At 42.4% G+C, this 17,357-nt stretch overlaps 1 protein-coding gene across 1 annotated transcript in view; it reads left to right on the top strand.

Moving 5' to 3' along the window:
* LOC141982774 (uncharacterized) overlaps nt 1-17,357 on the top strand; it is a 61,003-nt gene that overhangs the window by 31,779 nt on the left and 11,867 nt on the right. The window contains exons 6-11 of the mRNA XM_074945119.1: nt 168-245; nt 2,360-2,496; nt 4,755-4,874; nt 5,514-5,544; nt 7,105-7,129; nt 9,422-9,446. Coding sequence (XP_074801220.1) covers nt 168-245; nt 2,360-2,496; nt 4,755-4,874; nt 5,514-5,544; nt 7,105-7,129; nt 9,422-9,446 — 416 coding nt within the window. The remainder of the gene's footprint in view (nt 1-167; nt 246-2,359; nt 2,497-4,754; nt 4,875-5,513; nt 5,545-7,104; nt 7,130-9,421; nt 9,447-17,357) is intronic.

The raw sequence follows: 17,357 nt of genomic DNA, 5'->3' as shown, positions 1-17,357 counted from the left end.
AATATTTTTCAATATTTCATAACTAAAATTCACTCTGACCATTCAAAAACCGTGGCTAGCAACTCATTTTGTCAGTTCAGTCATATGAAACTATGTGCAAAATGCCCAGTATCTTAGGTAATTGTAATTTGTCTGTCTAATATGTATTTCTATTTTGTTTTCACTAGTTAAGCGGAAGCTTACAAAGGACATAACCTGTCTGAAAGATTTCATGAAAGATCCCAAAAGAGAGGAACCGCTAGTTGGTATGTTGTGTTTGTGGTCAGACACATTCCCTTTGCTTGAACTTTAATCACTTTAATCACGGTGTAAGTCAAGTAATATTTTAGATATTGTTTATCACTTTTATATTATCCACATTTAATGCTTTTTGGAAAATCTCCAATAGCAAATATTCTGTTACTTCTTTCATCAGTCTGAGCTTTCACTCTGAAGATGGGACCTACTCTGGGAGGCTGGTAGATTATCTGGCATCTCATCCCTGTAGTACTCCATCTCTAGAAGGACACATTGAACTCCCCATGCCATTGTTCTTTCTGTGGTTCTGCAGAAGAAAAGCCAGACATGAGTTTTTTCTGATGGCCCAGGATTTTCTGTATGATTGTTTACCCTCATGATGTTCCTGAGAATATTAAATCTACTGGGACATACTACCGTTTTTCTCTACTTGATGGTTTTTCCTAGGCAGAGCTCAGCTTCATCAGTTTATCATTTCCTACTAGCCAATGTCCTCCATGATCCTAGCAAGTGCTAGCCTCTTTGAGGAGTATGTTGAATTGAGTAATAGGGGCTCTGTTGTAAGCAGTAAGTTTCCTGCTGCTTGGATCATTATTTCTCCACAGAAGGTCTGCTCTTAACTGATTTAATAGAACTCTTGAGCTGTGCAAAATATATGTTACCTCCATTGTCAGTCCTGCAAAAAGTACCACTATGCCTGGTGGCTTACTGCTGCCTTATATGGTATTGGTATAGAATAAATGTTCAGCGTTGGAGTTAAATTGAGCTACTGTTGTAAACAGTGGGATTGAGAGATCATTTCCTGTCTCACCTACCTCTAAACCCAGCTACTCTGGGGACAGTTTCAGGGAATGCAAGAATTCAGGTTACCAGTGCAACCTTAATTTGTCCCCCTTACACGTATGCATTATCGTAGTCTTGAACTATGTGATATGCTATTTTTTACTCATGACCATGGGATGGTGCTCATTCAGTGAGCAGCTTCTTGGTATTTTGCTTTATCCTCTTGTTCAGTATGGAGCCTAGACCATTATTTACTGCACATTCACTATTTCAGTCCCTGCTGTGAAAACAGAATTATTTCCTGAAATCTTTTCTATAGCACTCATCAGTAGGATGTATTATTATCATCCCCATTTTATAGCTGAGGAGCTAAAACTTAAGAGAAATTAAGGTCTAAAGTGTCCATTAATTTTGGGTGCCCAATTTGAGACACTTACGGGCTTTTTTTTTTTTCCTCAGAGTAGCTAGCATTATATATCACTGTGCAGGTTCTAAGCACAGCTCCCCCTGAGTTCAGTTGCAACTGTGAGTCCTCAGCTCTTCTGCAATTCAGAACTCAGGGTTTCAAGTTGGGCACCCAAAAAATGAAGTACAGAAATAACTGACCACATAAGGGAAGTTTGGTTTAAGTGACCTGCTGAGCATCACATAGGAATTTGTGGCAGAGGCAGGGATAGAATCCAATTCTCCAGGATGGTGTTCCAGTTCCTTTACCATGAGACCTTTCCCTTCCTGTGATCTCCTGCCTCATTTAGTACACACCTCCCAGGATCCTACAAACAGGAGTCTTCTGTCTACACAATGCTGATTCATCCCCAGAACTGTGGTCCATCCTGTATATTGAATGAGGCAAGGATCCTGTGGGAATATTAGTATGGGAGGTCATGTAATTAAAGACTGCATAGACATGCATAAAGGGGCTGAATTAAGGTTGCACAGGAAACCTTTATTCTTGCATTTCCTAACTTTTGAGTGCTTGACCTTAACGTTCTTTTATGGTATGTGCTTGTGTGCACCCTCTGTTTTTTCTTCTGGTTGTATATTCTTAAGATTCTAGGTATATGAAGTTCTGTGACAGGCAGTCTACCAAGGACAGAACTTTTACTCAGAGAAAAGTCTGTACTGGTGAAGAGAGAAACTTGAACTAACAAATATTACCAGTAAGAAATCTAATCCTTAATGGGCGATTGTGAGGAAATGTAGGAAATACCTAAAATGGATCAGTATCTTTTATCATTGATTCGTCATTGGTTGTCCCTACACAGCTGAAATAAGAATATATTTGTTCATAATTGCCTGTGTAAAGAAATGTAAGTACTTGTAACTTTTGATTTTATAGGTTTAGAACATGTGGTTGAAATCAGATTTGAAGGGAGGAGAGAGCCACATTATGAATGCAAACTATGTGAATTTAACACGGAGATGGCACCTATGATAGAACATCTCAGTGGCTATAAACACAGAAGAGCATATATTGTAAGTAAAATTTTATGCATTTGAGTCAGTGCTTAAATACTCTATTACACCATTTATTTTCTTTTGTATAAACAGTTGTTTATACTGCGATAGCTCCTAGGGGCCTCATTATGAACTAATAATAATATATGAAGAATACTAAGGAATCCAAAGCATAGATGAATTGAGAAGATATGGCAACATTTTAATTTTTGTTGTTTAGACTTGTGGTGATTAGGGTTTGCTCAAGAGGTTGATAATGAGATAGGGAGCATTTTATGTCCAGCTACACTAGTGACCAAAAGTCATTGCTATCTAATGGTGGCTGAAGAGAACAGCTGGTCATCTGCTCAGTAACTACTTAAGGTATGGTCACTGAGAATCTTGGGCCACTCCCCGTATATCCGGACTTGTGGTTTTCTGGACCCCATCAGTTGCGATTGAGTATATTATGGCACAGGTTGTATTCAGATGATTGGCAAATGGTGATAAAGCCCATTTGTTGTTCCTGATCCAGTTAGATCTCTTGTCTTCTCTTAATCCATTAGACTTGTCATTTTAGCAGGTCAGATTGCCAAGAGTAATCAGTAAATCTATATACTAAACTAGCTTCTGGGTGTAAGTGTGTTAACTTATGATTTTTAAAGCCTTAAGTGATATAGCACTCAGTTGTTGTTGTTTTTAAAACAATCTCTTCTCTATTGCTTGAATATGGTCTTGCTCTCAGTCCCTAGTGTAAGTTCTTATACACCAATGACTCTATTGTAGTGATTTGGGGCTGACAGGACTACCCAGTTGTGAGCTCAGCTGCAAGGAAAGTGGATAAACGTTAATAAAATATTCCAATAATTTATAACAAATTTTAATGGGTAAAGGAGACCAAAGACTGGGTAGTCTTAAAAAGTCTGCTGATATAACACAAAGACTGTAAGATCATGTCTGGTAACCAAGAGGAGTATGAGACTGGAAATAAATGGACCAAAATTGGTGTGTCGGAAACTAGGTTTAATAGAGAATCTAATGAGGGGATGGGTTATTCTGTCCATCACTTCCTTTTGAGATCCTTTAAAAAAAAAAAAGAGAGACTCTTGAGGAGGATCAAATTAACATTAGATGGCTGGAGAACCCAGGGCCTGAACGGATCAATCTATGCCATTGTGATTGTTACTTCCAACATCTTCTGGGTTGCCCAGGTCCACTGTGATACTGTTGGACCATCACAGGCCTGATTCTGATCAATGTCCTGATCAGACTGGGCCAGAGAAAGGGATCTAGATGACATTGTCACCTACAACAGCTAAATCCCCAGCACCGCCTCCCTGGTGTGTGAGACTTGCGTTCCTGCTGTAACCCGTTCCCATGTGTGTCATTTTCCTTTTTCACCCTATCTTTTTTTTCCCCATCTGTTACTTTTTGCGTTTTGTCTGAAAAGAATCTGGCTTAGCTGTCTAAGACAACTCCACCTTTGCAGTACTGTTATGAGCCTGGGACCAGAGAGACAGCTATAAGCAAAACCCTAAACAACCCGACGCTGGTACAAGTTTCAGAATAGCTGATAAGACTGTGTGTTGGCCTTGTGTTTCTCTAGTAGTGAGATTTGCGAGTAAGAATCAACGCCAAAGACAGAAGCTTCATTTTCTACCTTTGTATTATTTTCTTTCCTCTTTTATATGTGCTTATCTTAGTTTGTCTTCAAGGAAATGGCATCAGATTTTAAGATCAACAGCAGCAGCTCCAACCCATCTCAACTGCTTTTTCTTCTCCCTGTACCTCTTTCCCCATCTTTAATACCCGGGGTGGTTCATAGAAAAATTGTCTATGGTTACAGTGAAAAAGAGTAAGGGATACTGTTAAAATGAAAGCCTTAATAAGCTACATTTCAAACTTTTCTTTTCTGTATCTTCAATAAAGGTTCAAGAATTTTTAGTGGTGTTTGCCATGGGACCAAGCAGGCTGAGGTCTCTCTAGTAAAACTCCTGAAGCATGTCACAACAAATCCTTCTCTTAGTCCATCAGAGCCCAAGTCTGGTTGCCTTTAGGACATTGTACAAAGCATGTTTCTTTTGTCAAGTGTCTTACCTGAATTCTGTAAAGATGAAAACTAATAAAAATTTATCATATTAAATCACAATTAGTTATATTCTGGTAGAGGAAATGTAGGACCATAATGTCTAAAATCTTATTGTTTAGTTTTCTCCACAGGTATTGTAAAATTTTCCAAAATGCATGACTCGTCAAATTTAGTATTGAAATGGTCTCAAACCTTTTTTCACTGACAGTCTAAAGAATTTCCAGATAAAATGAAGAAGAACACACCAGGCGTGAAAGAGGACAAAGTCTCGTTTCTCAGACGGATAGCAAGAGAGATAGAAAAGACTGAAGGCTTAAAGATCTATAAGGTAAATTGGATAAGTTTAAACTAGCAACTAAATTTGTTCTTTGGTTCTGTATCTAGGTTCTGGCAAACTAGATACTAGGCCCTGTTAAATTTTTAATTTTAAAAAGTAGTAAACTCTGTTTAATTTTACAAAGTGCTTTCAGAAAGCATACATCTTCCTGAGTCAGTATTTCACTTAATGCTGGTCAAAAAATCAGGAGGATTCCTTAAAATTTCACCAAAAACTTGTTGCTGTTTTCACAGAAATTTAGAACTTTTAGGATCAGAAATTGTCCAGCCAGTCCTGTTTTCAGTGATAAAAGTTGGGTATATTACATTAAGATTCATAGTGGCAAAGGGTTGAAATTGCTTATGTTTTAGAAATCCTCAGGACCTGAGGAAATTCTTGCATCTCAAACTTGATTCTTTCAGAAAACGAGTGCTAATTTGTAAGGTTGCCTGGTAATGTTTAGCATTTGTTAAATGTAAAATTATGTGGTGCAATAGGTAGTGGTAAATAAAAGTATAGTGAGATGGGTTCTCTGGGGGCCCCAGTTTCTGCTGGGCATGGCAGAGGACTTGAACTGTGGGGAAACAACCAATATTAATTCATATGTAAGCGAGGACGTCTAATCTAAACAAGCTTGTTTTTGCTTCCTAGACTGAAGGTTATACAAGACCCAGTATATCTTGTAAGTTTGCGAAATTACATTAATATAATTTTAATATATTTTAAATAAAACTTCAAATAATGAATATTTGAACCTAACTTGAGATTACAGATAGCCGCAAAAGTTAGTGATTACTTAAAACATGTAAAATTTTAGAGCAATAGCTTTGGTATGCATATAATTTTTTTTTAAATCCTCCAGTGTTTTAATTAGATGTGCAAAAAGTGATCTTGTTTTATTTTTCACATTTCTGAAACATTCTGAAAATACTGAAAATGCATATGGCAGTATTGAAGATATGTAGTGTTGCTGTATGTGTGTTGGTCCCAGGATATTAGAGAGACAAGGTGGGTGAGGTAATATTTTTTATTGAACCAACTTCTGTTGGTTAAAGAGACAAGCTTTTTAGTTACACAGAGCTCTTCAGGTCTGGGAAGTGTAGTCAGTGTGTCACAGCTAAATACAAGGTGGAACAATCTGTTTACATTTTGCAGACCTGAAGAAGAGCTCTACGTAAACTTGAAAGCTTGTCTTTCACCAACAGAAGTTGGTTCAATAAAAAATATTACCTCACCCATCTTGTCTCTGCTATTTAAGATCATAATTAGTAGTTATTGTACTCATTAACTCAACTGAAAAATGCAGTATTATGTCATTGTTTTGGAATAAGTTGATATAAATTTCTCCTTCCTGACTGAACTGGGGCTATGTCTACACCACACACTGCCGGCAGTAGTGTCTAGGATATGTGTATCTATACGCTGCAGTGAAAAGCCAGCTGTGCGGTGTATAGCTATACCTGTAAGTGAGAGGCTCTGACAGGGTGGAGGCTTTTTCCCACTACTGGAGCTCTTCATTGCTGCTGGAGTCTTTCCCTGCAGCAGGGGAAGGCTCTCTAGCACTGGGGAGGCAATGTGACTGTATGCTGTTAAAAATAGCAGTGTAGACAGGGAGGCACAGCTTGGGCAAGTAGACTGCCATGTAGGGCATGTACTTGGACTCAGACCCCTGTCCTTCAGGCGTTTCTTTACTTGCCTAAGCCATGCTTCACTATTTACACTGCTATTTATACCAGGACAAGGGGACCTACCTGGTTATGTACTCTACAGTCTGCCCTCCACTAGAAAAACTATGGGTTCTTTATAGAACCTCTGAACTGGCTTTAGTATGCTAACAGTCATCTGATCCATTAGAATGTAAGTGTAGCTGAATATTGCAAATACTATATCTTTAAAATTAGCTTAGTAATGAAAAAGGTCAGCTATAAATATTTGATCCAAATAAATTTATATAATCTTGGACATCTTGGTGTGACACAATCTGAACGATGCCAATTGGGGGCAGACAGTACCTGGTACATTTTAATAGCCTAATAGTAAGATAAGAGGGAAAGTGAATTTGGCTGATGGTGACAAAATTTAATCAGATCCATTGGCATAATGAACAGGGCCAGTGCTGAAGAGTTCTGTACTTAACTGAGCTGTGAGTGTAGATAAATATGGAATTTATATTATGATCCGTTTGCATTGATACTATAATGACCATATGCTCTTGCTGACCGCTTCCAATGTTTTTTTCTAGCCTCATCATCAAAGAAAAAATCAAGGTGAGGAAACCTCCAGTAAACTCCCACATGAATAAATTTATTACCATCACATCACCATACATTTGAAATGATTAAGTGGTCACTTATTTTGTTTATCTCAGACCATTGCTACTTGTCTTTAGAAAAAAATCCTACATTTTTGTCTGTGTTGTCTTTTTGTTCAGTTTTTGCTCTTGTACAAAACTTTGTTGATTATCGGTGAGTTATAGGTTGTTATTTTAATCTTATATGTATATGTATAACTATGACTTTCTGATGTATTGCACGTGCTGAGTCATTTAATGGCAGCATGATGTATTTATATATAGAGAAACTTCAGATCATATCCCAAAATGGTCCATCACACCCAGGGCTGGCATTGGTTGAGAATGTTGCAAAGATGGCACACAGTCAAAGGAGATGACCAAGATAATAAAAGCGTTTTTCTTCTCAAGGAGCTGATGTTCTGTGAAGGAGCTTTGTTACTAATTGTCTGTATAGTAGAAAAATAATCGTGATTAATTGCACTGTTAAACAATAGAATACTAACTGAAATGTATTAGATATTTTGGATGTTTTTCTACATTTTCAAATATATTGATTTCAATTACAACACAGAATACAAAGTGTACAGTACTCACTGTATATTATTTGTATTACAAATATTTGCACTGTATAAATGATAAAAGAAATAGTATTTTTCAATTCACCTTATATAAGTACCATGGTGCAATGTCTTTATTGTGAAAGTGCAATTTACAAATGTAGATTTATTTTTTTTGTTACATAACTGCACTCAAACACAAAACAATGTAAAACTTTAGAGCCTACAAGTCCACTCAGTCCTACTTCTTGTTCAGCCAGACAAACTTGTTTACATTTACAGGAGATAATGCTGCCCGCTTCTTATTTACAATGCCACCTGAAAGTGAGAACAGATGTTCGCATGGCACTTTTGTAGCAGACATTGCAAGGTATTTACATGCCAAATATGCTAAACATTCGTATGCCCCTTCATGCTTTGGCCACCATTTCAGAGGACATGCTTCCATGCTGATGACGCTTGTTAAAAAAAAAAATGCGTTAATTAAATTTGAGACTGAACTTGGGGGAGAATTGTATGTCTCCAGCTCTGTGTTTTACCCGCATTCTGCCATATGTTTCATGTTATAGCAGTCTCGGATGATAACCTAGCATGTTGTTTGTTTTAAGAACACTTTCACTGCAGATTTGACAAAACGAAAAGAAGGTACCAATGTGAGATTTCTAAAGATAGCTACAGCACTTGACCCAAGATTTAAGAATCTGAAGTGCCTTCTAAAATCTGATTGGTATGGGGTGTAGAGCATGCTTACAGAAATCTTAAAAGAGCAACGCTCCGTGCAGAAACTAAAGAACCCAAACCCCCAAAAAAGAAAATCAGCCTTCTGCTGTTGGCATCTAACTCAGATGATGAAAATGAACATGTGTTGTTCTGCACTGCTTTGGATCGTTGTCGAGCAGAACCCATCATCAGCATGGACGCATGTCCTCTGGAATGGTGGTTGAAGCATGGAGGAGCATACGAATCTTTAGTGCATCTGGCACGTAAATATCTTGCAACACCAGCAACAACAGTGCCATGTGAATGCCTGTTCTCACTTTCAGGTGACATTGTACGCAAGAAGCAGGCAGCATTATCTCCTGCAAATGTAAACAAGTTTGTTTGTCTGACTGATTGGCTGAACAAGAAGTAGGACTGAGTGGACGTGTAGGATCCAAAATTTTACATTGTTTTATTTTTGAACACATTGTTTTATTTTTTGTATATAATTCTACATTTGTAAGTTCAACTTTCATGATAAAGATTGCACTACAGTACTTGTATTAAGTGAATTGAAAAATACCATTTCTTTTATTTTTACAGTGCAAATATTTATAATAAATAAAGTAGCACTGTACACTTTGTATTCTGTTTTGTAACTGAAATCAATATATTTGAAAATGTGGAGAACATCCAACAATATTTATATAAATAGTTTTCTATTGTTTAACAGCGTGATTAATCACGATTAATTTTCTTAATCTCTTGACAGCCCTGTAGAAAGTGTTCCTGGACTCTTCTGGTGGCCTTACTGTAATCCTATATCCTAGCTTTGAATGTGGTTCTACAGCTGTGCCATCTGGTGGGAGGCCTTGATTAATAATTGAGGTCACTTGGGAAGTTGAAATCTGTGTGCAGGATGGGCCTAGATAAAAAAAAAAATTCTAAATCCTTTTTAAAATAGCCTTTATGCTGTTGCTTTAACAACGAAACTTTCTTTTTTATTCTAGGTGGGAAGATGATTACAAGCCTGAGGTAAGTGTTAGTAATTTTGAAATGTGTTGTATGATAGATATGTTTCATTGTTCTTGTTTTCTGAATGTCTACCTGTGTTTTGACTCAGTTTCCCATTTTATTGATATTGTATCCCACTTTATACAATAAAGTGAAATAACCTACCATAACAAATCTTCATGTTGGTAAGGGATGCTTACCACTCTTTGGCGGAAGCTAAAAGGATATTAATCAGTTTTTTTGTAGGAAGCTGTGTTTCTGTACCCCAAGCCAAAAGTCAGTCAGTCTGCTTCCTCACTATTCCCTCCTTCTTTAAATCAAAGACCTTCTATACTCAATAACTTGTTAAATCTTGGGGTAGCAAAAGGACAATAAAAAAATTCTTAGATTTTTCTCAAAGATGTACCCTAGCACAATGTGGTCTTGGTTCACGACCATGGCTCCTAGTTGCTACAATAATACAAATAATTAATATATATTGATGCTGCCCTGAAAAGCACTAGGCACCAACAGCTTTGTCAGCCTTATCTTGATCTTAATATCAAAGCTTTGACACACCATATGGTGTAAATCAGTGGTTCTCAACCTTTCGATACTACTGTACTCCTTTCAGGAGACTGTTATCTTGCGTATCCCAAGTTTCACCTCACTTAAAAACTGCTTGCTTACAAAATCAGACATAAAAATACAAAAGTGGCACAACACACTGAGAAATTGCTTACTTTCTCATTTTGTGTGTATGAAATTTTAGTTTGTACTGACTTTACTAGGCTTTTTATGTAGCCTGTTGTAAAACTAGGCAAATATCTAGATGAGTTGATGTATCCCCTGGAAGACCTCTGCGTACACCCATGGGTAGGTGTACCTTTGTTTGAGAACCATTGCTGTAAGAACTATGATTCTTCTGGAATTTGGCACTGTGCGTTGTCTCAGGCCAACCAGTTGTCTTGATACTTTTGGCTCTCTTAGTTGTGGCCTATTTCATTGGCATGGATATGAGGAAGTTACTCACCTTGAGCAGTAGCGATGGTTCTTTGAGATGTGTGTCCCTATGGGTGCTCCACTGTAGGTGTATATGTGACCCCGCGCCTCTAATCGGAGATTTTTGGTAGCAGTGTCCCATTGACCCCGCGCATGTGCCCTCCCTCCCGGCTATTTAGCACTGCACAGGCGAACCCCCCGCACTTCCTTCTCTACCACAGAGCCCTATAGAGAACTCCGAAGTAGAGGGGAGGAGGGCGGGTTGTGGAGCACCCATAGGGACACACATCTTGAAGAACCATCGTTACTGCACAAGGTGAGTAACTTCCTCTTTTTCTTCAAGTAGTGTCCCTATGGGTGCGCCGCTGTAGGTGACTCCCGAGCAGTACCCACCACTGGAGGCTGGGACTTCGGAGTGGAGTCTTACTACAGAAAGTACTGTGGAGTCGAAGATGTTGTCAGCAGCCAAATCTTCAGTGATTGCATAATGTTCTGTGAAAGTATGGGCAGAGGCCCAAGTCGTTGCTCTATAGATTGCTGAGATAGGGGTATCCTTACGGAATGTGATTGAGGTAGAAACTGACCTCGTGGAGTGGGTATGGACTCTGGACAGAAGCAAGTTGCGCCCTTGATAAATGATTAATGCAACTAGAGACCCATTTGGATGGTCTTTGAGCCGATATCGGAGAGCTTTTGGACCTTTCTGTGGACAAAAGGAAGATTTTAGGGGATTTCCTGAAGTCCTTAGTCCTGTCCAAGTAGAATGCTAATGTCCTTCTAATATCTAGCATATGCATAATCATCTCCCAGTTGTCACAATGTGGTTTTGGGAAAAAACAGGGAGATGGATTTGTTGATTCATATGGAAAGTGCAGAGAACATAGGGAGAAACTTGGGATATGGCCTTAGAATTATTGTCTTTAAAATAAAAAAAAAAAAAGGCCATGAACGATGGATGTGCCATCAGGGTCGCTTTTTCTCCTATGTGCCTAGCTGATGGTGTGGCAATTAGTAATGCTGTTTTCATGGATAGGTGTAAGAGAGAACAAGTTGCCCTGGACTCTCAGGGAGGTCTAATCAAAGCCCTGAGAACTAGGTTGAAGTCCCAGGCTGAAGTGGGTAGTGTCACATGCGGGAAGAGATTCCCAATGCCCTTAAAGAATCTATGCATTAGTGGGTGAGCAAACACCAAGTGGGAAGCTGATTTCACCGCGAGATGAACCTTAAGGGAGCTGAGTGAAAGTTTAAAATGTAGTGCAAAATCAGAGGGAGGAAAGATGAGGTTGGGTCTGTGTGTTTGAAATGACACAAACTTGTAGATAAGTATGTTGAGTGGTTAACTTTTGGTTGTGTTCCAACACATCTTTCAGCTTGTCAGAGCATTCTGCCTCTAAGCCTTGGAACTAAGAAGGAGCCAAGCCTAGAGGTGGAGGACTCACAGGTTGGGGTAAAGGGTCAGCCCATTGATTTGAGAGAGCGGGTGAGGGATGGGCTGAAGAGAAACAGGAGGGCATTGCCATCTGTGTCAGGTAAGGGAGCCAGACTTGTCATGGTCAAGAGGGGCAATTAGAATAACTCTCGCTTTGTCTCGTTGAATTTTCAACAGAATCTTAGAGTAGGAAACTGGGGAAAGACATACAATTGGGCCCTGTCCCGTGGGAAGATGAGGGCAACTGCCAATGAATGTTTCCCCAGACCAGCCCTGGAGCAGTAACAAGGACCTTTCTTGTTCCGTTAAGTAACAAAGAGATCCATAGGCAGGGTTCCCTAAAGGGTGGATATATCTTGAAGCACCGCTGAATTCAGTACACACTCATTGTCATGAGAAAATTGTAACTGTTATTGTCGGCTGTGATGTTCTGTATCCCTGGTACATAGACAGCTGAGATGAGCACATTGTGATGAGTGCATCAATTCTAAAGTTTGAGTGCCCTCTTGTAGAGGGAGGGAGATTTGGCAGCTCCTTGGCGGTTTATACAAACATATAGGTCACATTAATTCCATCCTGACCTTTGTGTGGTGTTTTTGATGAAAGGCAGAGAGTGTGCACAGGCACTCCTGACAGCCCTTAGCCCCAAAAGAGTCATGTGGAAGGTCATTTCTGTGGAAGGCCATTTGCTGATAAAGTCTAGTCACTGTACCGGGGTTAGTATGCTGCCACAATGAAGAGAACCTTGGAGAATACCCTGTGTGGAGCAGTCTGTACTGGTAGTGATCCTGCCCCAAAGATAAGCAGTAGGAAATCTCCTGTACAATGGGTGTATTGAGATATGGAAGTAGGCACCCTGTAGGTTCAGGGCTAGAAATCAATCTCCTTAGTTTAGAGCTGGTCCTAACTGCTGTGAAGTAGGGCAAGGTGACTTCTGAGTGGCATGACAGGTGTATAGATGGCAGATGATGCTGTAAGGTATCATTGTTCAGGCACTCGACCAGCTCATCAAAAGTGCTTATAAGAGGCAGTTGGAGAGGTCACGGACTGAGGTGCAGACTGTTCCCGTTTTAAGCCCTGGTCCTCTTACACTGTGGCTCATGACAGCACTGAGATGGTGGGTATTGAGAAGATTGTGACCTGTGGTGTGGTTGAGAGGTATATCTTCTCTTCTGACCCACAGTATAGATTCCTAAGAAGTGTAACATGATCCAAGTATCCTTCAGGATGTAGAGAGAAAATCTGTCTTCTCCTCAAAGAGTTGGGCCCTTCAAACTGGAAGTCTGTAGCTCTTTGGGCAATCTAGAGAGGTGTAGCCAAAATAACCCAACCACAACACAACCCGCTTCAGTACCACTGTCATGGAGACTGGGCGGGCAGCTGTAACAGCTACATCCAGTGCTGTCTCTAGTAACAGTCTGGCTATTAACTCACCATCTCTAAGAATGGTTTGAATCTGTTCTTTTTGTGTTTCCGGTAATGTTCCAGAAACACATGGGGTTTCCCATAATTAATAAAATTGTATTTGGCCATGACAGTCTGGTAATTTATTACTCTAAACAGTAATGTTGTCGATGAATATGCCATCTTGCCACGCCTGATCGTATGGAGTTGACTTGACATCATGTTGCTTGCTTCATGCATTAACCACCTCCACTATGATGGAGTTGGATTGCAGATGTTGAAAACAAAGTCTGCCTCTTTGGGTAGAGATGTAGGGTTTTTTTGTTTTTTGTTTGTTTGGTTTGGGTTTTTTACACTCTGTTGCTGGATGGTCCGATGGAAGCTGGTGTCTGCCAGATGACTTTAGTAGGATCTAGAATTGCCTCATTATTTGGGAGGACAATTCTAGATGAGAAGGTGGTATGCAGAATTTCCACCAACTTGTGATGTGTATCTGCCACCTCCTGTAGGGGAATCTGCAGCTCGTCTGCCACCCTCTTGGTATGGTCCAGAAAGTTCTTAAAATCTTCACCTAGTGATGAGGGGTGGGCAGCACAGCCTTATCTGGGAGAGATGAGGAGAAGTGTGCTGGAGGGGGAGCTTCCTCTTCAGGTTCTTCTTCCTGTTCTGAAAAAGCTTCCTCCTGTGCTGACTCAGGTGCTCTGGACAGCCAGGCTGTCCCATCTGGTGGACTCGCCCTGAGAGACACCAGGGATGGTCACGACATGTTTGTACGTCGCCCAAGAATTACAATATGACCTTGGGGGGGGGGGTGCAGGAGGAAGGGGGGCATGGGCAGTGGGCTTACCTCAGAGAGCCCACACCACGATTGATGGAATTGTGGAGGACTCTTGTAGTGTGACAGTGGGCCACAATGAGGGCCAGGGAAATGATCTCCTCCTGGCCAGTGTCAGATTCTTCAGTGGGTAAGGGTGGCGCTGACTGGGGTATTGGCAGTATACATACAGCCCAGTGCCAAGAGTGATTCTGGGTGCCAGGATGTGCTCGATACCAGGGTCCTGGTACCAAGTAATGGGGATTGCAGTTCTTCCCCAATCATCAGGTCTCCAGGGTACCAGAGCTCATGCAGTACCATAGGTTCATCTGGTACCAAAGAGGAGTGTCCCTGGTATGTTGTCAGTACCGATAATTGGGCACAGCACTCCCTAAATGAGAGTTTTGTTGTGCCCAGCACAGAAAGTTTGTTGGCACCACTATTTTAGAGATGGTACTGTAATTCTCTCTCTCCCTGGGTACTGAGGCCACAGGTCTCCAGAGTACCAGAGCACGTGTGTTACCATGGGCTCAGGTGGTACCACAGAGGAGTGTCTGTAACATGTTGTCAGTGTCGATGGTTGGGAAGGTGCAGAACACTTCCTAGATGGGAGTTTTGTTGCACATGGTACCAAAGGGTTTCTCTGTGCCGCTGTTTTAGAGATGATTCAGTAATTGTCCCCTTTCCTTAGGGGGCGGTACCGTTTCCTGAGAGCCTGACTGCGGAAGCCCCTTGGGGACGGTGCCGGGGGGACTGTGCCGCAAGAGAGCTCACAGCAGGAGACCCCTTCTCAGGTGCCTGCTTCAGAGCTGCAGTGCGGACGGTGCCCACGGTGCCGCAGCAGAGCTCACAGAAGGCGGCCCCTTATTAGTGCCATGCTTCAGAGCTGCTAGTGTCCTCCTACCGAGGTGGCTGCTCTGGGGAGCCCCACCTGCTGGCCAGCTACTAGGAATGCACGTGTTTGGATTGGTGCCGAGATGCCGCACTGGGGAACCCCTCTGGCTGGCCAGTTGGTCGGAGGAGCTCTTTTTATGAGCCTTTCCAGGGGGAGTCTGCTGGTGGCTTCCCCCCCACCCCCCCTTCTTCTTCTTCTTCTCCTCCTCCTCCTCTTCACAACTCGACCCCTTTTGAAGTGAAGGCTCTGGGGAATGATCCCGGGTCAGCACCCACCAGAGTCCCCTGCAGACTGAAGTGTTTTGTCCATAGGGAGGAGTTTTAACTTCAGCTCTCAGCTCCTGCGAGGCTGCCGTTTTAGCTGTGGCAGGTAAAGCACTTCTGGGAGGTTTTCCCAGGCACAGCGAGAGTGTCTGGCCATTACAGGAACTGACTCCTGGCAGGAGAGGCACCGCTTGGAGCAGAGAGCGCCAGGCATGCCCCTGGGCAGGTGGTTGTCATCCTCTAGCAGGGAGGAATGCAGGAGAACCTTGTCTTTACTTAATTTTTTATTTTCAGTTAAAAAAAAGTCTACTAGATGCTGGAGGGGAATGCCCCCAGACAGGGCAGGAAACTGAAATTCTTTTTTTTTTTTCTCTCTCTCTCTTTCTTTTTAACGCAAAGGAATAAACTAAAATAAACACTAGCCTAACTACTTTTAAGGAGAACAAAGGTAACAAAACAAACACTACTTATGCTAATGACACAGATAAGGAAGGGACAGCTGTTCATTCTGTCTGAGGCCAAAGGCGGTTGAGAAGGAAGTGAGGGGGGGTTCAACCATGCAGTGCTAAATAGCCTTGAGGCAGACCACAAAGGAGGGAGGGCACGTGCGCGGGGTCAACTGGACACTGCTACCAAAAATCTCCGATTTGAGGCGCGGGGGCACATATACACCTACAGTGGAGCACCAATAGGGACACTACTCAAAGAAGAACTGCCAGTGCCATGAGAGCTATCAAGGCACAGTGTCTCATCAGGGAAGAAACTGGCTCCAGGAGGAAGATATTCACACATTATAAGAAATTCCACACTTGAATATGACATCTTCCCTCTCCATCATGGCTTGGTATCACTTGTTAAGCTTTGGATTTACCACTAGACTTCTCTTCAGTTGCAGCTTTCTTGTACATTTAAAAAACTGATCTAGTTAAACCCATACAAACGAGGGTTGTCAGGCGCCCGGTCAAAAAGGGACCCTGGTGGCTCCAGTCAGCACCACTGACAGGGCCATTAAAAGTCCAATCGAAGGTGCAGCGGGACTAAGACAGGCTCACTGCCTGCCCTGGCTCCGTGTGTCTCCTGGAAGCGGCTAGTGTGTCCCTGCGGCCCCTATGCTCAGGGGCAGCCACGGAGGCTCTGCGCACTGTCCCCACCCTGAGCACTGGCTCCGCAGCTCCCATTGGCTGAGATCACGGTCAGTGGAAGCTGCTGGGGTGGTGTGTGCGGGCTAGGGCAGTGCATGGAGCCTTCGTGGCCGCCCCGCGCCTAGGAGCCAGAGGACATGTCACTGCTTCCAGGAACCGCCTCAGGTAAGTGCTGCGCAGAGCCTGCACCGCACCCCGAACCTCCTCCACCAGCCCTGAGTCCACTCCCACACCCCAGCTCCCTCCCAGAGCCCGCACACCAACTGCCTGCCCCAGCCCTGAGCCCCCTCCTGCACCCAAAATCCCTCCCAGAGCCTGCACCCCGCACCCTCTCCTGCACCCCAGCCCTGAGCTCCCTCCTGCACTCCAAACCCCGCATCCCCCATCCCACCTCAGAGCCCACACCTTCAGCTGGAGTCCTCATCCCCCCGCACCCTAACCTCCTGCCCCAGCCCAGAGCCCCCTCCTACATGCTGAACCCCTCATCCTCAGCCCCACCCCAGAGGCTGTACACCCAGCCAGAGCCCGTCACAAACCCCTCAGCTCTGGCTCACCCCCAGCACCCACGCCCCAACCCCCTGGCCCAGTCCAGTGAAAATGAGCTAGAGTGGGTGAGAGCAGGGGATGGAGTGAGTTGGGGAGGGGCCTTGGGATAGGGGTGGGGCCTCAGGGAAGAGGATGGGGGAAGTGTGTTCTATTTTCTGCAATCAGAAAGTTGGCAACCCTAATGCAAACTCTTTTGTGGAAACATTTATATTGTTTTTAGAACGGTCTCATATAACTGTATCTTGCTTTGGTATATGTACCTTTAGTTAAACTTGTGCAATTGGATGTTCAGAGTAGAGGCCCGGAGTCCTGATTCATCCACTGACACGCTGACCATGCACAAGCCTCTCAACCTCACTTCCGTCTATAAAATAGGCATAATTACTTCTATCCCTCACAGGTGCTAATTTTTTATTTTTTTTGTAAGGTGCTTTGATTATCCTTGTATGATATATGTT

The sequence above is a fragment of the Natator depressus genome, chromosome 2 (assembly GCF_965152275.1).
Source record: "Natator depressus isolate rNatDep1 chromosome 2, rNatDep2.hap1, whole genome shotgun sequence".
Taxonomy (NCBI): domain Eukaryota; kingdom Metazoa; phylum Chordata; order Testudines; family Cheloniidae; genus Natator; species Natator depressus.
Note: the sequence above shows the minus strand (reverse complement) of the source record. Positions and strands in the feature narration are given on the sequence as shown.